Here is a 17,777-nt window from a genome sequence, read left to right as displayed (position 1 = left end):
TAATAATAATAATAATAATAATAATAATAATAATAATAATAATAATAATAATAATAATAATAATAATAATAATAATAATAATAATAATAAATAAATAAATAAATAAATATTGATATCTTTTCTAGAAGGTTGTGGGACTATCTTTCTAGGAGAGGGTTTCTTGAAAGGCAGTGTGGTCTCTGTGCCAACACAGGGCTAATGGAAATGGAACAATGAGAATAGACACTCTCATGGGGGCGGGGTTTATATTTCGTCCGCCACTCTTTGTGTTTGGGCAAGGGTCATGCTGTCTTTGAAGTTTCTTTTTCCCTGCTTTTAATTGCTTTCTTCTAGACTCATTGAGCATCATTGGCATGGCTCTGTTTGCCCAAGCATATTAATTATCTAATTTAAATACTTTTGCAAGATTAATTCATTTTCTTTGTGGAAAAAAATGCAAATCTAATGACTAAGAAGAACTCATGGAAGCCACCAATCACTTTTCTACATTGCATTTATTTGGACGATAAGTAAATTAAAGAAATTTATTGTCTAAACTTGTGTATTTCCATGGAGGGCCAAAATGACCAGCCTATCCTTACGAAAGGGAAAATGATATTGTTATGGATGTTTCCTCGTGTACTTCAATTGGTCATTGTACACGTGTAAGAACCGAACTCCTCATAAAGTCAAGTTCCTTTTCGATTCACTAAGGTGAGGATGGCTGAGATTGGTTCGGCGGTTGGTGCTCAGGAGCTTGGACACGATCCTGGGGGAGGAAGACCGCTAGATAGAGGTAGGCAACTATGAATGACTGACTTCTGGAAGCCCCAATCGAAGGATGATTTGGAAGGGGGAAGAGATGGAGGGGATTTTTTTTTTTTTTTGGTAAGGCTTCTGATGGTGATCTAGGAGGTAAGGCGGATGATAGTAGACAGGAGAAGGGTAGACCTGAGGTATTGAAGAAATCCTTCTCTACGTTGGTTGGACGAACCCTCCAGGATGTGGATCAACTTCCTGAGCCAATATATGCTGGTTCACATACTAAGATAGTCATCCCATAGGATGCATATGAGGAGAGGCTGGAAAAATTTAAGTTTAGTTTGGTAGGTTGGGCCAACTTCAGGTTTTTGTCATTGGATGAAATCCAAAAAGCTGCTATGGAGGGATGGAATTTGAAGGGTAGGATTGCCTTGTCCCCTATGGAAAGGGGTTCATCCTCTTCTAGTTTGAGTTAGAAGAGGATATGGCTATTGTTTGGAGAAGAAACCTAATCAAGGTTCGAGGCCAATTTATTTGCTTTCAACGCTGGAAACCCGATTTCGACGTTCATGCGGTGAACAATCCAACCAAACTGGTGTGGGTCAGATTTCCCGATCTCCCTTTGGAGTACTGGCATAAGAAGATCTTGTTGACAATGGCCAAGGGGGCGGGAAGACCAGTGGCGCTAGACAGACGTACTAGGTCGGCAGCAATCGGTAATTTTGCATGTGTTCAAGTAGAGGTGGTAATAGGGGCCAAAAGAGTGGAGGAAATTCAAGTGGAAAGAAAGCAATCAGGGACAGGAGAGGTTTTCTAGTTCAAACAGTTGATCGCTTATGAAGATGGTTTGCCCAAATATGGTTTCTATAAAAAAAGTTGGTCACTCGTTATCTCAATGTAGGGAGAAGAAGGAGGTAGATGCTCGTGGCATGGACAATATGGTGCAAGACATGGGGGTGGTGGCCATGGAGAATAAAGGTGGTGCAGGGCGGAGGTCCAGTGCAGGTGGTGGTGGATCAAGTGAGATATTAGTTTCCAAATTGGGAAGAAGTCCTTCCCATGTGAGGAACGATTCTTCCTTATCTAGATCTTAGGCTCCGTTTGGTATCGTTCTAAAAAAACATTTATGGAGTTTTTTCATTCTATTGGAACAAAAAAATAGAATCTTCTGTTTGGTGCACTTATGGTCCGTTTCTGTTTTTTTGGAACAAAAAGTGAAAAAAAAAACTGAAAAAACGAGATTGGACAGAACTCCAAAATGGAGTTCCGTCTTCCCAATTTCGTTCCATTTTACAAAAAAAAAAAAAATCCCAATAAAAATCTGAAATTTTGAAACACCATTTTTTCGTTTAAAAATTGCGTTTTGACACAGAAACTGAAATTTTCGTTTTTGACACGAAACGGCGTTTATGGAACAGAAACGATACCAAACGGGCCCTAACTGTGAATGTAAAGGTCTTATCTGTCTGTGTTTTTGTTTTTTTATGTGTTCTAAAGTATTTTATGCAATTGTATGCATAGAAGGTATTCAAAAGTGAAAAATGTTGTAGAATAATCTGATTTAAGAATGCGTTGTAGATATAGAATCAATTTCTCATATATAATGAAATTAAATTCAAAGGGATTTTCTTATCACTGCCTATCAAGATTTTGAGTAACTTGTAATTTTGTTCCTTTGTATTACATAAAATTTTTTCCAACGAAGCTTCATAAAAACATTTCACATATATACTTGAAGGAAAAAGAGCCCTGTAGATCTAGTACAAGAAACGCCCACACTATTCAAGATCGAAAAAAACTGCACTGCCTCACCTTGATATGCACTGAATATTTCCTTATACGATAATGAAAAAAGGGTGCTCCATGATAGTGATCATAACCCTCAGGATAAGCCCCCATATGACAAGCAATGCTTCCGCAAGATCAATGGATGATAATGTGCATGCCAAGACTCGAACCAACAACCAATCGACTCGAGTGATGATGAGTTGAGGGCATTAGAGACAGGGTTCCTCGCCCATATTTGAATATGTGCATGAAACATTTGAAATATGTGCATGACATAATGTTTCGTGACTTTTAAATTATTTTTGTAAAATCAATCAATTTTCTATATTCATAATTTAAAACATAAAAATAATGATAATAATAATAATAAAATACATTCCACAGGTGTCATTCAGACACCCCCATTGTTTAAAGGGGGTTTCTTCGAAAGCAGATGTACCATGCATGAGTAAAATCTAAAACCGTTACTGACATGGCAGATGCGTTACCCTTCTCCAAATTTAATACTATAAATCAGAGACTCGCTGTGACTCACTTTCACCTTCGAGTTTTGAAGGAGAGGTTCACCCGCCAAACTTGCTCAATTTCGAAGACTCCATTGATTTACTGATCAAGAATTCGAGAGTCGGAGACAGTTCGTGGAGATTTCTAGGGTTCCAACTATACTTACGGGACGACTCCTGTTGTTAATCGAAAGCCCTAGCGGTAGAAGCTCAATTTCGAACATCGATGGGGCGTTCTCGTGGAGGTCACAATTCTGCAGACGACGATCCTACCCAAAGGTTCCCTTCCTCATTATGGCTGTTTTCACTCCACCAGGGCTTGATTCTCTGCCTTCCTGGAGCAGGAAGCTGATTTTGATGGAGTTTCATTTCCAATTAAACTGTTTTATTTGTTTAGTGAGAGCCATCTTTGCTTGCATGGCACGAATTTTTGAGAATTCCGTTTGATTGATCTTGATTCAGACGAATGTCTCTGTGAGTCTGCGTTATATGCGTGTGTTTTGAAATTGTTACGTGAGTGGAAGTACATGGTGTGGCAGTTCCGTTGGGAGGACTGCTCACTGGGTCTTGCGTTCAACTCAATGTAAATTTTTTTCCTGTCTAACTTCTTATCGGTACTCTGTTTTCTGTTTCCAGTTCTCGAATCGATGTAGTTTTTTTTTTCTATGATTAAAGCGTATGAATTTCCCGGAAGTTCTCATTTGTATTCGGGATTTCTTCATATTGATTACCATTTCCAATTTATTATTCTCAAATTCAAATTTCCTTCTTAAGAAATTCCCGTAGTTAGAGAGGCTTTAGGAACATTGTATACAACGCTCGTGTTCCTTCCGTCCCTTAAATCTCTCCCACCCCCACAAACGGTTCATCCATGTTTCAGTACGTTCCTAACGGTATCATAATCTTATACATAGAATAGAATATTTATATAAATGGAAAATGCATTTATGTTTATTTGTTTTATAGATCAAAGAGAAAGAGGGCTCCTTCAAGTGGTGAAAATTTAGAATCTGCAGCTTCAGGTATGATGTTGCTAACTTTAGTCCAGATTGGGATTTTTTTTTGGTTGTAGCAGGATGTGGGACATAAGGAGTGTATTGGTTGAAACAAAAGTGTGAACTCACCTATCATTTAAAAAAAAAAAAAAAAAAAAACTGTGAACTCTTCAATATGGAAAGCTACACATTTTATTCCTGGATTTTTTAACTATCAGCTACCAGAAGATCAATAGATTTGACAGTCATGATATTTTGGGGCGAACAGTCAAGATAATTCAATTGGGAAGATTTTTTGCCTGATTTATTATTATAATTATTATTAATGGACTTCCCTAAGTTGGTCCATTATTGCCATGCGGTGATCAAAACTTCCGTGTACATATTACATTTTCATTCTTCTGGTGGTCCTCTTTTATGGTCTATCCAATTGTACCTCGTGGTTCTTTTAGACTATGGATCTAGAGATGTACTTCAGATAAACTATCTGATGTCTATGGTTTGAGTTATGATGTTTATCTACGGTTATTAGATTGGTGGCATACCTGATTCCTCTTGTGGGATTCCTTTTTTGAAATACCATATTATTTGGTTCTTGCAACATTTAATGTTACACTTTCTATTTGTCCATCGTTTCCAATCAACTCCATTTTCTGTTGGGGCAGCTCAGGGATCAAATGAAGGGAAAAGGGCTTTATACCACTGCAATAATTGCAATAAAGATATTTCTGGGAAGATTCGCATCAAGTGTGTCAAATGTCCTGATTTTGACTTATGTGTGGAGTGCTTTTCTGTTGGATCTGAGGTTACACCTCACAGGAGCAATCATCCTTACAGGGTTATGGTTAGTCAAACCACTCATAGAATACTCTGCTAAGGCCTTGCTTTCTTGGAAATTTCCATATTCTTCTTGCATGGTTCATTGAGTAGTTATTTACCATTTCTATTATTGCATGAGCTTGGATCAAAATGAAGACCTTCATGGTCATGGTGTTATATACTGATTGTAAGTATTTTCAGTTTTCGGTAAGCAGTTAGCTAGGCTCTCAACAACACTTCTTGTACTTCCTCCCTCCTCCAAATAATGAGGCATAACCTGGTTATGTTCCTCATTATGCACAGATTACCAACATCACAAACAACTCTTTAAAACTGGCATCGACACTGGGTAGACTTGTTTCCGACCAGATATGTAATTGTTTTGGCAAACTGGTTTTACACAAGTTGCTGTTACACAAAAAATGCAGCCTTTTGCCATCTCAAACTAATTTTTTATTTTACACTCAAAAGATCCATAGCATATTTCTCGTAGATTTACCAACGAGAAAATATATTCATCATAGATTCTCAAATAAATTGGTCTTTTTTTTTTTTGGAATTTATAAACAACTATGAAATCTTCTGCCATTTATGGAGATTTTAACAGTTTATCTGTTTTTATTAACTCCTCTGGTTCTATACGCAAACTTTTTAACCACACAGTTTCATTGTAGACAATGTTTGAGATTTCCACTAGGAGGGAGATTCCAATTCCTAGGAAACAGAAATATTTTTCTAATTTTGATATATTTTCCCATATTTTCTCCCATTATGTCAAGTTTGCTAGATTTCAACGTCAGAAAAGAGAAATATTTTGCCAATTTAGGCAAGATTTCCGGGAAATTTCAAATATTGCTTATAGAAGAAGTCTAAATCGGAGATTAATTTGATAAAACCAGTACAGTTTTGAATGTATGATATTAATTTATTTCCCAAATAATATATTCTCATTTTAATTGAGATACTTCCAACATTCCATGATGCAACTGGCAAACCCAGACTCCAGATTAGGAATCAAAGTTTAGTATGGCTGCTCCTCACACCAGATCTGAACTATTTTTCTAATAAAACAGGGTTGAAAAATCTTGGTTTGTTGATTTCAGTAGCCTGCGATGGGGAAAGAAAGAGTAACAGAAGAAAAAATAGGAGATAGGGATTTTTGTGGGACTGTGGGAAGTACACATGAACAGTAACTTCATAAGAAAAGAGGAGAGAGGAAAAAGAGAGGGATAGGACAGAAGAATTCTCACAACTCTCAAATTTTCACTAAAAGGTATCTTCTTCATTAACTATCGATTTGGGGGTGGGGGAGTGTTACGTGTACTTAAAGTGCTCCTAATATCCAGTGTCCTAATATAAGTAAACTAACTTGGAAAATGCAATTGGGACTTTTAACATGGTAAACTACTAAAACTTCAAAAACAAAAACTAATTCTAATAAGATTCATCTAGACTTACTTTTGATAGCTAAGGAATGAAGTCCACAAGATCCCTATAACAACTACTACTAGATAAATACTAAACTAATGGACCCCACCATTAATTAAAATCCTTATTTTCTTGCACCCTTTAGACACTTTTGGCCTTATAATGTAGGCCATTAGAAATAAAACCCAAAGAATTAAAAGCTTATACCACATAGATATAAAAGTGGGACCACTTTTTGGACTGGTCCTACATTATTCCACCTCAGCTGGATAGTATAGTCTCTGCTTTGTACTAGTTCTCACTAGTGCAGTGTCACGTGGAATTTTGTGCTGTATGTATTTTTATTTTTCCACGTAAAAGGAAATCATTGGTACTGTTATGTTATGAAGCAAGTTGATGTAGGGGTTTCCTAGGTGACTAGGTCTCCTACAAGATTAACTAACTAGGTAGGGTTAACTCAAGGGACTTGGGGAGATAGGACAAAAGAAACTCAGCAAACAAGATTAAGCATGCAAAATAGATTGAGACTAATAAACAAAGCAGCAAAAAGCAATAATAATCTAGGCGGAAAAATACATAAACTCTTACTTACGCTTCAAGAGGGGACATGGGGAAGGGAACAAACGTCATACGAATGTTAGGTTCAGCACAAATCAATCCAAACACCAAATAGGATATGCAAACAATCAATGTCCTCCAGTAGCCAACTAAAATAGAAAAATCAGCAAAGGTTTTGGAAACATAACAGTGACGAAACGTCTTAAAACAATGGGTAAAAATAGATATAAGCAAAAGGGCATAGGTTGGTTTCAATGTTAATGGGCTGCAACATGTAACAGGGATATATGGAGGTGGGAGAGGTTTAGTTTAATTAGTTACCTTGTTGCTGTCCTGGTCTGAGGAGTAAAGAAGAAGTCGAAGTCCTCCAAAATAAAGAGTTGCAGTCCAACCTTGGTTGATGAAGAAAAATCCAGCTTGCTGTGTAGTGATCCTTATTGTTGCCGATGGAGCTTGTGTGGGTGATGGAGCTTTCAATAGCTCACGAATAGTGGATACAGCAGGAGCAGTAACCAAGAGACAGAGGATGAGAGAGAGAGAGCCGTGAGAGAGAGAGGAGGCGTGAAACAAAGGGAGACCGAGAGTGAGAGATGAGAAGAGGGAGAGGGGAGAGAAAGAGAAATCGTGGGGGGGGGTTTGGGGGCTGTTTTGCCTTCAATATTCTTCATTCATTCATTCTCATTGTGGTCAATGGCCTTACATAAATAATAGAATAATTACTAAAAGGAAAAAGGCTAATCTAGGAACATAATCTCAGAAATAAAGAAGCTTCCTAAAAAAAACAAATAGGAATGTTATTTAGTTTCCTACTTAACTCAATGACCTAAATAAACAAAATCCTAGGAAATAAAACTACTAACATATCAGATTTGGTGGGGGCCACACAATCTTGGCAAAATCTTAGGAATTAAAATTACATATCAAATTTGGTGGGGGCCACACAATCTTGAAAAAATCCTAGGAATTGAAATTACATATCAGATTTGGTGGGGGCCACACAATCTTGGCAAAGAAAGGAAGGAGAGGACTCGATCCAGCGCTGGGAAGGCTGGACCGAGCCTTCCTTTTCTTTCTTTTTTTCCTTCCTCCTTCTAATCCTCCAACCACAAAGAAGGTTGGGTCTTCTTCTTCCTTCGGCTGTACGTCTTGATGTCCCCATCACAAGTCCTAACCTTTTTTTTTAATAATTTTATTCACTTGATTTGTTCAACAGGACAATTTGTCTTTCCCCCTTATTTGTCCAGATTGGAATGCAGACGAGGAGATACTGCTGCTAGAGGTATGTTTGCGTCCTTGTCCAACTGCCTTATTGACTGCTGATGATCAGGTCCCTGTCAATTTGCACATTTGCTTTTGGTTTTTGAAGGATTATGGATGTCAGGGTGTTTGTGCCATAAATTTTTTGATGTTCTTTTTCTAGGGGATTGAGATGTATGGAATGGGTAACTGGGCAGAAGTTGCGGAACATGTTGGTACAAAGACCAAGGCACAGTGTATTGATCACTATACAACAGTATACGTAAATTCTCCGTGCTTTCCTCTACCGGTATTACGTTTATCTAAATCCTTATTGTTTTTTTTCTTTTAGATCAGCATCTGTCAGGGTAACATATGTTTTTTATGCTCTTTTTTTGGTAGGATATGTCTCATGTTGTTGGGAAGAACAGAAAGGAACTTCTTGCTATGGCTAAAGGGCATGCTGAGGGAAGGAAAGGTTAGCAACTTTGACAGGGATCCCTTTTCTTCCATTAGCTTGACACTCTTAATGTGGCAATTTCTTTTTGCCCTTTGTAATTTTAACTGTCACATTGATGAAAGAACAGCTTTGTTGATATTATATGTTTTTCTTATTGAATCCATATTTCCCCACACTTGCCTTCCAATTTTTAAGAAAAATAGATGAAGTAAAGGGAGTTTGAAATTTCTTCTTTGGACAAGTCTAAATCACACAAACAGAGGAGAGCCCCAAAGCTGTTACACTATAGTATAGAAACCTGTAAAATCTCAGACTTCAGTTTGACTTTCTTTCCCATTTCACTAGATTTTGTTAGGAGGCACTCATGTTTAAATGAAGTTTGTCACTTAATAAAGTACAATTCTGATTTTCTATTTCTTTTTTCAAGTAAATCAATTGAAGTAAAAAAGGAAAAAGGGATAAAGAGGGAACAATTAACTGCTGTACGAACTACCTCTATTTTCTTTTCCTTGTTGATCAATTAAAAAAATAAAGGGGGGTACAAGACAAAGAATCTCTCTCTTACTGGTAACAATTTATAATGGATGCCTACAAATATAAGCTATTGATACTGGATGTTTGATCCATTTTATAACTAATCTTGGTATCTGATAAATGATCACTAATAATTTAGACTGTAAAATTGATTGATTAACAAAAATTTCACATACTTCGTATGGCAGCATATAAGAGCTATAGATTGTTGAAGATGCTCCAGTGGGTTTTAAGACCCCCAAGACTAAGACATCTTAACTTTTACAGCCATCCTTCATGCTGGTTCCAATTGATTATCAACTACTGAGCTGTTTCTTTCCTTCTACGTGGACTAGCATACTGCAGCTAGCATAATCTGCCATCTTGTCTAGCCTGATGGCTGAGTGCGTGAGTATGCACAATCTAAGAAAAATTCATAGTTAGTGGAAAAGTCCACAAGACCCAAAACCTTCATGATGCAATTGACTGAACCTCGTAGGTGTGAATAAATATATCAGTAGTTGGTGTCCTTAAGTACATACTGCACACATTTGGTGGACTTGTAGCTTTATTTTTTATTGATATTTAATAATAAGATTTATTGATAGTTTGCCTGCCTTTGAAATAAAATTTCAATGACTTGTCTTTCTGAATGGATATTTTTACACTTGTATTTATCCATAGGTTTAGTTGTCTCTGATAGCTTCTCCGATTTCTTAAATGCTTATATTAAAATTCCTTCTTTTTTTTTTTTCCTGAAATGTGTTGCGAATTCTTACATTCTTCTGAGTGCCTCAGGTTTTCCTGTCTTTGGGGAAATTACACTGAAGGAAGACTCTACCTTCTCCCCTTCAAGAGTCAAGTATGATTTCGATTTTTGTTGGTATTTCAGTTCTTCAAATTGGTCATTAATTCCTCACATGCTAACTCACTTGGCTGTGCTTGCTCAGGATTGAAGATATGAGTAAAGAAGCTCCAACAGGTCGATTCCCATTTAGCTTAACTTTGTATTTTGAGGAATATTCCTTACTAAGTGTTTCTGTTATATGCTTGTATGTCTCTTCAAATTATTAGAGGTTATGGTAGTCATCGTGCTTGAAATACCACTCTCTCTGCATCAGATGTGGATTCTGGAATTGGTTCTGGGAACACAAATCCGATGGCAGTAAGTTCAGTTAAGAAGGCATCAAACTTGGCCCAGGTTAAAGATTCTCTTGATTCATTTATAGTGGAAGTTATGATTTGAAGACGGTCCGTGTATTGCATGGTTCTTTATTTTGGATAGATGTACATTGCATGGGACATTGGATGCAGTAGTGCTTCTGTGGACCACCAAGAACCCGTTTGGAAGCCTAGATCGAGATGAAGTGGGGCTTTTGTGAACCACCAAGAACCCGTTTGGAAGCCTAGATTGAGATGAAGTGGGTCCAAATTTGGTTTTAGTACAGTAGGATATTTAGGCATTAATTTCGACTTGATCCTGTATTTTTTATTTTAGTTAGATTGGGGAGGTTAGATGCGAGGAGATTTGTATTCTTGTTTTTGTTGTTTTCTAGTTTCCTTATTGGAGTTAATCCCAGTTTTAGGAGAGTCTATATTTATGCAATTTATTTATAGGATAATCAGAATTGAAGATGGAATGAAACTGAATTTATTCTAAGTAAGTTGGTTGGTGTGAGAACATGAGACCAGGTTTGACTGGTATTTCGTTACTTCCTCCCATGTTGGATTTTCTTCTTCTGGTTTATTCTTGAATCAGTTGTGTTCTTCTCAAATATACTTTCCTTCATTCTCCTTTTATGTTCCTACCTGTTTCTTTTCTTCTTTCTTCTATTTTCTTCCTCCCATTTGGGTTCCTAAAGTTATATCAACCATTCTTTGTTTGGGGCAGTACTTGCAGCCCATATGATTTGAATCAAACTCCTTCAATTCTGTCCCTTTTGTTCTGATAATTGGTAGATTAGTCACAAACCCATGTGTGATTTATCCCGTGCAATTTGTTGCCACAAGTCTGCTATGTTCCACATCCTCAGTTTCAAACCTGGCTCCAGACTTACCGCCAGGTCCTATGTCATCAACTTCCCATAATTCTTCCGGTTGCTGAATACAATGAATGGTTGTTGGAATTCATATGGCTGTGTGTTAGAAACCTTATCCTGAAGTTTCGAATCCAGAGGTCTGAATCAATTGAGCTATCCTAGTCAGAGTTCATATAGGCTACCGCTGTCGAGATGTAGGGGATGATAAATTTTATTAGTTGCAATTAAGGACATCTCTTATAAATGATACTTAAAGCTCTTTAAAATTTTTCCTCTTTCTTATTCAAATTTCCAGAAAACCTCTGAACTGTTCCCAAAATTATAAAATTGTCATTTCTTCTTAATAGTTGGATTTCTATTGATTGTGTGGGTCCATAGCAACCCCAAAATTAGGGTTTGGAACAAGGTTTTGCATTAACTTTTGATAAGGTCGTCCCTTTACAGATGATTTTTTTGGCTTTGTACTCCATTTTTTGTGCCATTGTTCTCAAAAATGACTGAAGGCTGGATTTTCACGGCGTAAAGGTTGTTTGTTTGACAGTTGGACTGAAAAATAAAGGACGATACATAATAGGCATTGTAAATATCACATTAATCTTGGTTTATGATGTTCATAATAAAACAACTCACTAGTGTTTTAACTGCATTGCTTGCTTCCTTGGTTTGGTATTGGCAGTCTGACTGGTTGGAGCGCTTCAGACTATGATGCAATAAGCAAATCAAGGTTTAAGATCTTGCTGATCCAAAAAAGAGAGCCCTGCCGAGATCTTTGCGAGATTTCACCGAGATCATGTATTTTTTCCCGGTCGACTCGGTGGTTGTTCTCGGTGGCCATATGGTCTGTGTAGCCTCTGAAACTTGGTATTTACCCTATTTTAGGTCTTCTAAACACAATGGAAACATCAGTTTTTTTTTAAAATCAAACCTAAAATGGTACTTTGACTTCTTACCCTACGTAAGTAGTCCCGACTCTTCGGACCCTAGGTCAGTATGCTCTATTCCACAATCCACAATCAACACATGACACAATATAATCATAAGAATATAAAAGACATCATAGATAATTACTTAATTGTTTAAGAATTAACATTGATGACTGATGAGTCACATTCACATACTTTGAAAAATAAAGTAACTCCAAATGTGAATAAGGAGGTAATATTCTTTACTTTTTAAGCTTCAATTAGTGTAGGAATGGAGATTCTCAAGCAAAAGCACCAAAATCCTTACTCCTTTGCGCTTGTTTGTTCAAAAAAGTAAAGAGAGAGAGACGAGATATAGGCAAGATCTCGAGACCTCGGTTGAGTTATTATATAATTATTACTCACTATACATCTCGTCTTGCCTTTTTGAAAAAGAGAGATATTAGCGAGATCTCGGCAAGATCTTGCCGAGATCTTAAACCATGAAGCAAACAAAGTATGTAGTCATTAAAAGGATATATTAGCAACAACAACCACCACCACCATAACCTTATCCCAAATAAATGGGGTCGGCTACATGGATCTGATATGGTCTAGAATGGTAGTAGATATACGAATAAAAGAAGTTCCAAAAGGAAAAAAAAGGTGCTAAAATGAGGTAAAAGAAGAAGTCACAGCAGTAGTCAAAGTGGCATCACAAGAACCTGCCCTACAAGGGGTCGGCTACATGGGTCCTTGTCCTTAGCAACAACATTAAAGTAAAATAATTGTACTTCATATCTGTCAAAAGATATGTCATTGAATTCTCTTATAGTAATACAACAGTACTTGAGATCTATCAGCAGATATGACCTTAAAGATTTTAAAGGAGAAACAGGATTTGTGTAGCCAACCCTAAGTAGTCGGATTGTGCTTACTGGTTTGAGATCTGTCAGAAGATATGCCGTTCAATTCTCTTATAGTAATACACCAGTACTTGAGATCTATCAGCATAACATTTTGAGATTTTACATAGAGATTGCCTAGCTCCAAACTAAAAAAGAAAGGGCACATCCCTAACCCAAGCTTACTCATTAAAACATGAAAAATAAGTCATTGTTATCCAAACTTCCTGACCTGTATAGTTGAACTGTTTGGCCTAGGTTGGTGCTTCTTATTACTTATATTATTACTTTGAATTTTGTTGCAAGGGCTATGTTGCCCAGGATGGGCCGTCTGATAAGCTTGTCAGGATGGCCTAGGTTTTTGTCACATAGCACAGATTGGTTGAGGTCCAAATTTTGTGGACAGATAGATCTCAAGGTCCCCAGCCTATTCCAACAGTTTAACCTGCACAGAGTGTGCCGAGTGGAAAAATACAAGGATGCATGGGCATACGCGGATGGCTGAAAAATACAAGGATGCATGCTGATACATGGAGGGTATTTGATTGAATTAGGTCCTGAAATTTGACATATGGCTAATCCAATTCTAGACCTATTTATTCAATGGTCAGAATTGCCTCATAATCTCCCCCACGTGGCTAAAGATGGGGAGCTGTCTTGATACGCTTGTCAGGTCGGCCTGTGTAAAGCAACTTTTACCTTCTTTTAAAGGAAAGATAAAATTATGACTTCACAATTTATTTATAGGGAGTATTAATTATCCCCTTCATTGATCGGTTTATTAACCAAAATTTCTAAGTTTTATAACCTCGCCTTAGTCCTCTTGAACATGCAATCATCCAGGGGTAAAATGGTTTTCTTAACAAAGTTTTAAGAAGCCATATGAGTTTGGTTTTCAATTGATGAAAGTATTATATGTATATATTATTGGTGAAGACTGGGTGAGTGTTGTTCATGCTTCTTTAATTATTAAAGTTTCGCAATATTTTCATAATTAGAGCAACGATGTTATGCTATTTATACATCTTTGATATGTGTTGTTGCAGGTTCTCAAGTAGATAGGAGTGTTGGAGGAAAGAAGCCTAAATTTTTGAGTGATGAAGGGCCTACTATGACTGAGTTGAGTGGATATAACCCAAAGAGACATGAGTTTGATCCTGAATATGATAATGATGCTGAACAATCATTGGCAGAGATGGAATTCAAAGATACTGACACTGAAGCTGACCGTCAATTGAAGCTGAGAGTGTTGCATATTTATTCAAAAAGGTTTGAATCACTTTCCTTTGTTTGTAACAAGTTAACACAGTCCAACTTATGAATTGTGATCTGTGCATATGGAAAACAGTGCTGTGTATGCTTTGATACAATTTCTTATGCATGACAACCTGCAGAAATTTAGGAAAAGAGATGCAACATATTGAAGGTAAAGTAGGAGCAGTAGATCATATTATTTAATTTGAGTGAATAATTAATTAATCTATTACTTGAATCCAAATGGAAGTGCTCACTGTGGAGATTTCTATTTCTATATATTACATTACATGAGATTGATTAAATACAAAAATGACCTGACCAGGGTAGTACTGCAGCAATAATAATTCATAATGGTATTAAGTCCTGGTCATATTTGTTTAGTGTATCATCTCATCCGATGTTGCCATCTGGACAAAATATAAGGATTCATGTTCAATAGATAGGAAATTATGAAATTCACCGCATAATACTGGTACTAATACACATGGAAAAGTAGCCAGACAACATAAGGCATGAATAACAAGTGGAGGACATTTTTTTTTTTTCTTTTATCAGTACATCATACATATATTTTGTGGAGCCATGTAATGGATGAAGTACACAGTTCTGACAGGTTTCAATGTTCCAAGGGTTTTGGTGCAGTATTTCTACATTTTTCACTCCTTGCTTCTTGACATATATTAAATATCCTTATAATCATCATCATTGTCATCATTATGAGTTTTATCTTTTCAGTTTTCCTGAAGAAAAGGTTTTAGGCAGCAAAGAAGAAAATTTTCTGTCTGCATGCCCCTGGTTACACTTGTATCCTACATATTGCAATATATATTGTCTATTCCATTATAATGCCCAGTAATGTGCCAGTAGTTACTCTGTGCTGATTCTTATGCTTTATCTTTTGATTCTAAGAATGCAACATATGTTAGTGCAAACATGATTTACCTGCCAACAGGTTGCGATGTGTAGTTCCGTGACCACACTATGACAGACTTCATTTTTTGATAACTTTATTGTCTCTACCTATTCATTTAAAAAAAAAATATAATGTGCACTTGATTATAGAAAAAGGATTTTTTTTCCTAATAGTATATATATATCAATATTTCAGCATTACAATTATGAGTTGCAGGAAGTGATGTGGTAGAAATATGGTATATCTTTGTCCTTATTTTATCCATGGTTCAGACATATGTTAAGTGTATTTACAGGCTTGATGAGAGGAAACGTAGGAAAGATTTCATATTGGAAAGAAATCTACTTTATCCTAATCCTCTGGAGAAGGAACTTTCACTTGAGGAAAGGGAGATGTATGAGCGTTACAAGGTCTTCATGCGTTTTCATTCCAAGGAAAAACATGAAGAGTTGATTAGGACTATTATTGAAGAACATCGAACTCAGAAACGAATTCAAGATCTCCAGGTATTATGGTTCCTTACTTCCTTTCGGGCTCTCTTTCCATATCCTCCTTGATAACCGTAACTATGTTCCTAACTAGTTCCTGCTTAGGACTGAACCATGCTCTTCATGTGCAGACTGTTTGTTTAAACATTTTTTTTTAAATCAATGCTCAATCACTTCTGTTGTTTTAACATTTCTTTGAGATCAGAAGTCAATTACTTGTAACTGTCAATGCAATCCAAGGCCATGTATATTAGGAGATATATTGTCCTACCAATGACATTTATTAGTCATCTATGGGGTCTGGTCCATCATATGGTCACTCCACTTGGAAGCAACCATGTGATATGTAGACCCCTCTTCATTGACTGCATCCAAACTATAATGCCAATGCGCATGTATGTTAACTTGGACATACACAGGACACTCTCTGGGGTGCATATGATATTGATGCCATTTATGAAATCTTTTTTTTTTTTTTTGATAATGTAAATGGGATCTTTATAATATAAAGATTACTCGTAGCTTGTCAACATGGGGGCATGAGGCAGAGGAAACATTTCTCAAGTTTGTTTACGGTGGAGTGTTGTGGTAAAGCGGCATAATGGTCCTCTTTTCCTAATTAACATCATGACTCTCACTTGCCCCTCCTTCAGGGTTCTTTTGTAAGTTTCTTCTTTCCTGCTTATTTTCGAATTATCATGCAGGAAGCCCGTGCTGCAGGCTGCCAAACACCATCTGAGGCTGATAGATTTATTGAACAGAAAAGGAAGAAGGAAGCTGAAGAAAATAACCGTAGGGTGAAGGAAAGCAGTCAGGTTGGTCCAGATGGTAAAGTACTTCAAAGGATAAGTCGCCCCAAAGGAGAAGCTGATGGCAGCCCTCAGGGTGGTGTAAATGGCTCCATGGGTTTGGATTCCGGTGGCAAAGATTCATCTTCAACAACTTTCAAACAAGCTATCTCATCCTCTCTGGATGATTGGGATATTACGGGGTATCCTGGGACCGATCTATTATCTGAAACTGTAAGTGTGCACCTGCTAGTTTCTCTTATGTTTTGGAATAGATGGCGTGTTTTGACTTTGGTCTTTTTTACTAGGGAAGAATGGCATATTTCGTGGGTGGATATCATGCATTGCAATAGATGATGTGTTTTGAATAAGGTTTTTCTTTACTAGAGAATGAAATATTTCGTGGGTGGATATTTTCCTTCAATGATCAGTGAAGGCTGCTTGCTGGTGGAAATATATCATCACTGAGACTAAATTGCTCAGTTAGCTGGCAGTCTTTGTGTTGTTTGTACATAATAGTTAGCCGGGACCTCAATTGTGCGCCACCTATATTTTCGAAGCCAGATTATTTGAATTAATGTTGGATTGGTATCAGTTCTTTACTGGATTATTAAAGCCTTCAGATCTGGGTAATTTTTTTTTAGGGGTTTTGCTACTAATTTGAAGTGTTCATCCATTCTGCTCTACTGTTTCATTTATTGCTAATGAAGTGTGGGATGTGCTTTCTCAAGTTTTCATTGTTCAATGCAAAACCTCGGCTTTTTAAGTTGTGGAATCATCAGGGGGTTTGTACACATTTTAATAGTCTCTAGTTTGGTGCATGTACTAAATTACTGCATGATGTGAGCTTTTTCGCTTTTCTTTTCTTTTGGGGTTGGGGTAGGAGGGAATACTAGTACAATGTGAGATTTTGACTTGGTTGATTATGGCATTTGCAGGAAAAATGGCTTTGCCGAGAGATGAAGTTACTCCCTCCTCATTACCTTAATATGCAGCACATAATGTCAGTAGGGATTTTAACTGGAAATATCACCGGGAAATCTGAAGCACATCGTTTCTTCAAGACCGAACCAAGCAAAGTGGATAGAGTGTACGATATGCTTGTTAAAAAGGGCATTGCTCAACCGTGAGGCTAAACTAAGCCAAACTCATTAATTTCTTTGGATGTAAAGTTTGTATATTGGTTAAGTTAATTTTTAATCTTATTTTGGCTTCTGCTAGTTAAACACAATCTTTATTTCGGCTTCTTCCTTTTTTTTTTTTTTTTTTTTTTTATATACTATTCTACTGAGCATCGCGGGCCAATGGCCAGCCTACTGGCTCCTAGTAAGGCCAACGACCCCCTATTCCTACACCCACCCACCCACTCATTCATACATGCATACGACAAGGTTTGATCTCACAATTTCCTTTCTTGATCAGGCTCTTCAAGCCAAAACTGCCA

General features: G+C 37.0%; 1 protein-coding gene across 3 annotated transcripts; it reads left to right on the top strand.

The window, feature by feature from the left end:
• The first annotated feature begins 2,958 nt into the window (after positions 1-2,958).
• Positions 2,959-17,564, top strand: LOC122094049 (transcriptional adapter ADA2-like). Of its 3 annotated transcripts, none has more exons than XM_042664658.1 (12): positions 2,959-3,311; positions 3,999-4,054; positions 4,693-4,871; positions 8,046-8,111; positions 8,253-8,378; positions 8,471-8,546; positions 9,840-9,903; positions 9,992-10,023; positions 13,934-14,156; positions 15,353-15,563; positions 16,250-16,567; positions 17,272-17,564. In XM_042664658.1, the coding sequence occupies exons 1-12, from the start codon at positions 3,259-3,261 to the stop codon at positions 17,461-17,463; spliced, it is 1,596 nt and encodes a 531-aa protein (XP_042520592.1). In that variant the 5' UTR covers positions 2,959-3,258; the 3' UTR covers positions 17,464-17,564. The 3 variants fall into 3 exon arrangements, with proteins under 3 accessions (XP_042520592.1, XP_042520591.1, XP_042520595.1); XM_042664657.1 differs by having other exon boundaries at positions 2,959-3,615; XM_042664661.1 differs by having other exon boundaries at positions 2,960-3,311; positions 4,698-4,871.
• Positions 17,565-17,777: the final 213 nt, after the last annotated feature.

Source organism: Macadamia integrifolia, chromosome 11, assembly GCF_013358625.1.
Source record: "Macadamia integrifolia cultivar HAES 741 chromosome 11, SCU_Mint_v3, whole genome shotgun sequence".
Lineage (NCBI taxonomy): Eukaryota > Viridiplantae > Streptophyta > Magnoliopsida > Proteales > Proteaceae > Macadamia > Macadamia integrifolia.
The sequence above is the reverse complement of the archived record's forward strand: the minus strand, read 5'-3'. Positions and strand labels throughout refer to the sequence as shown.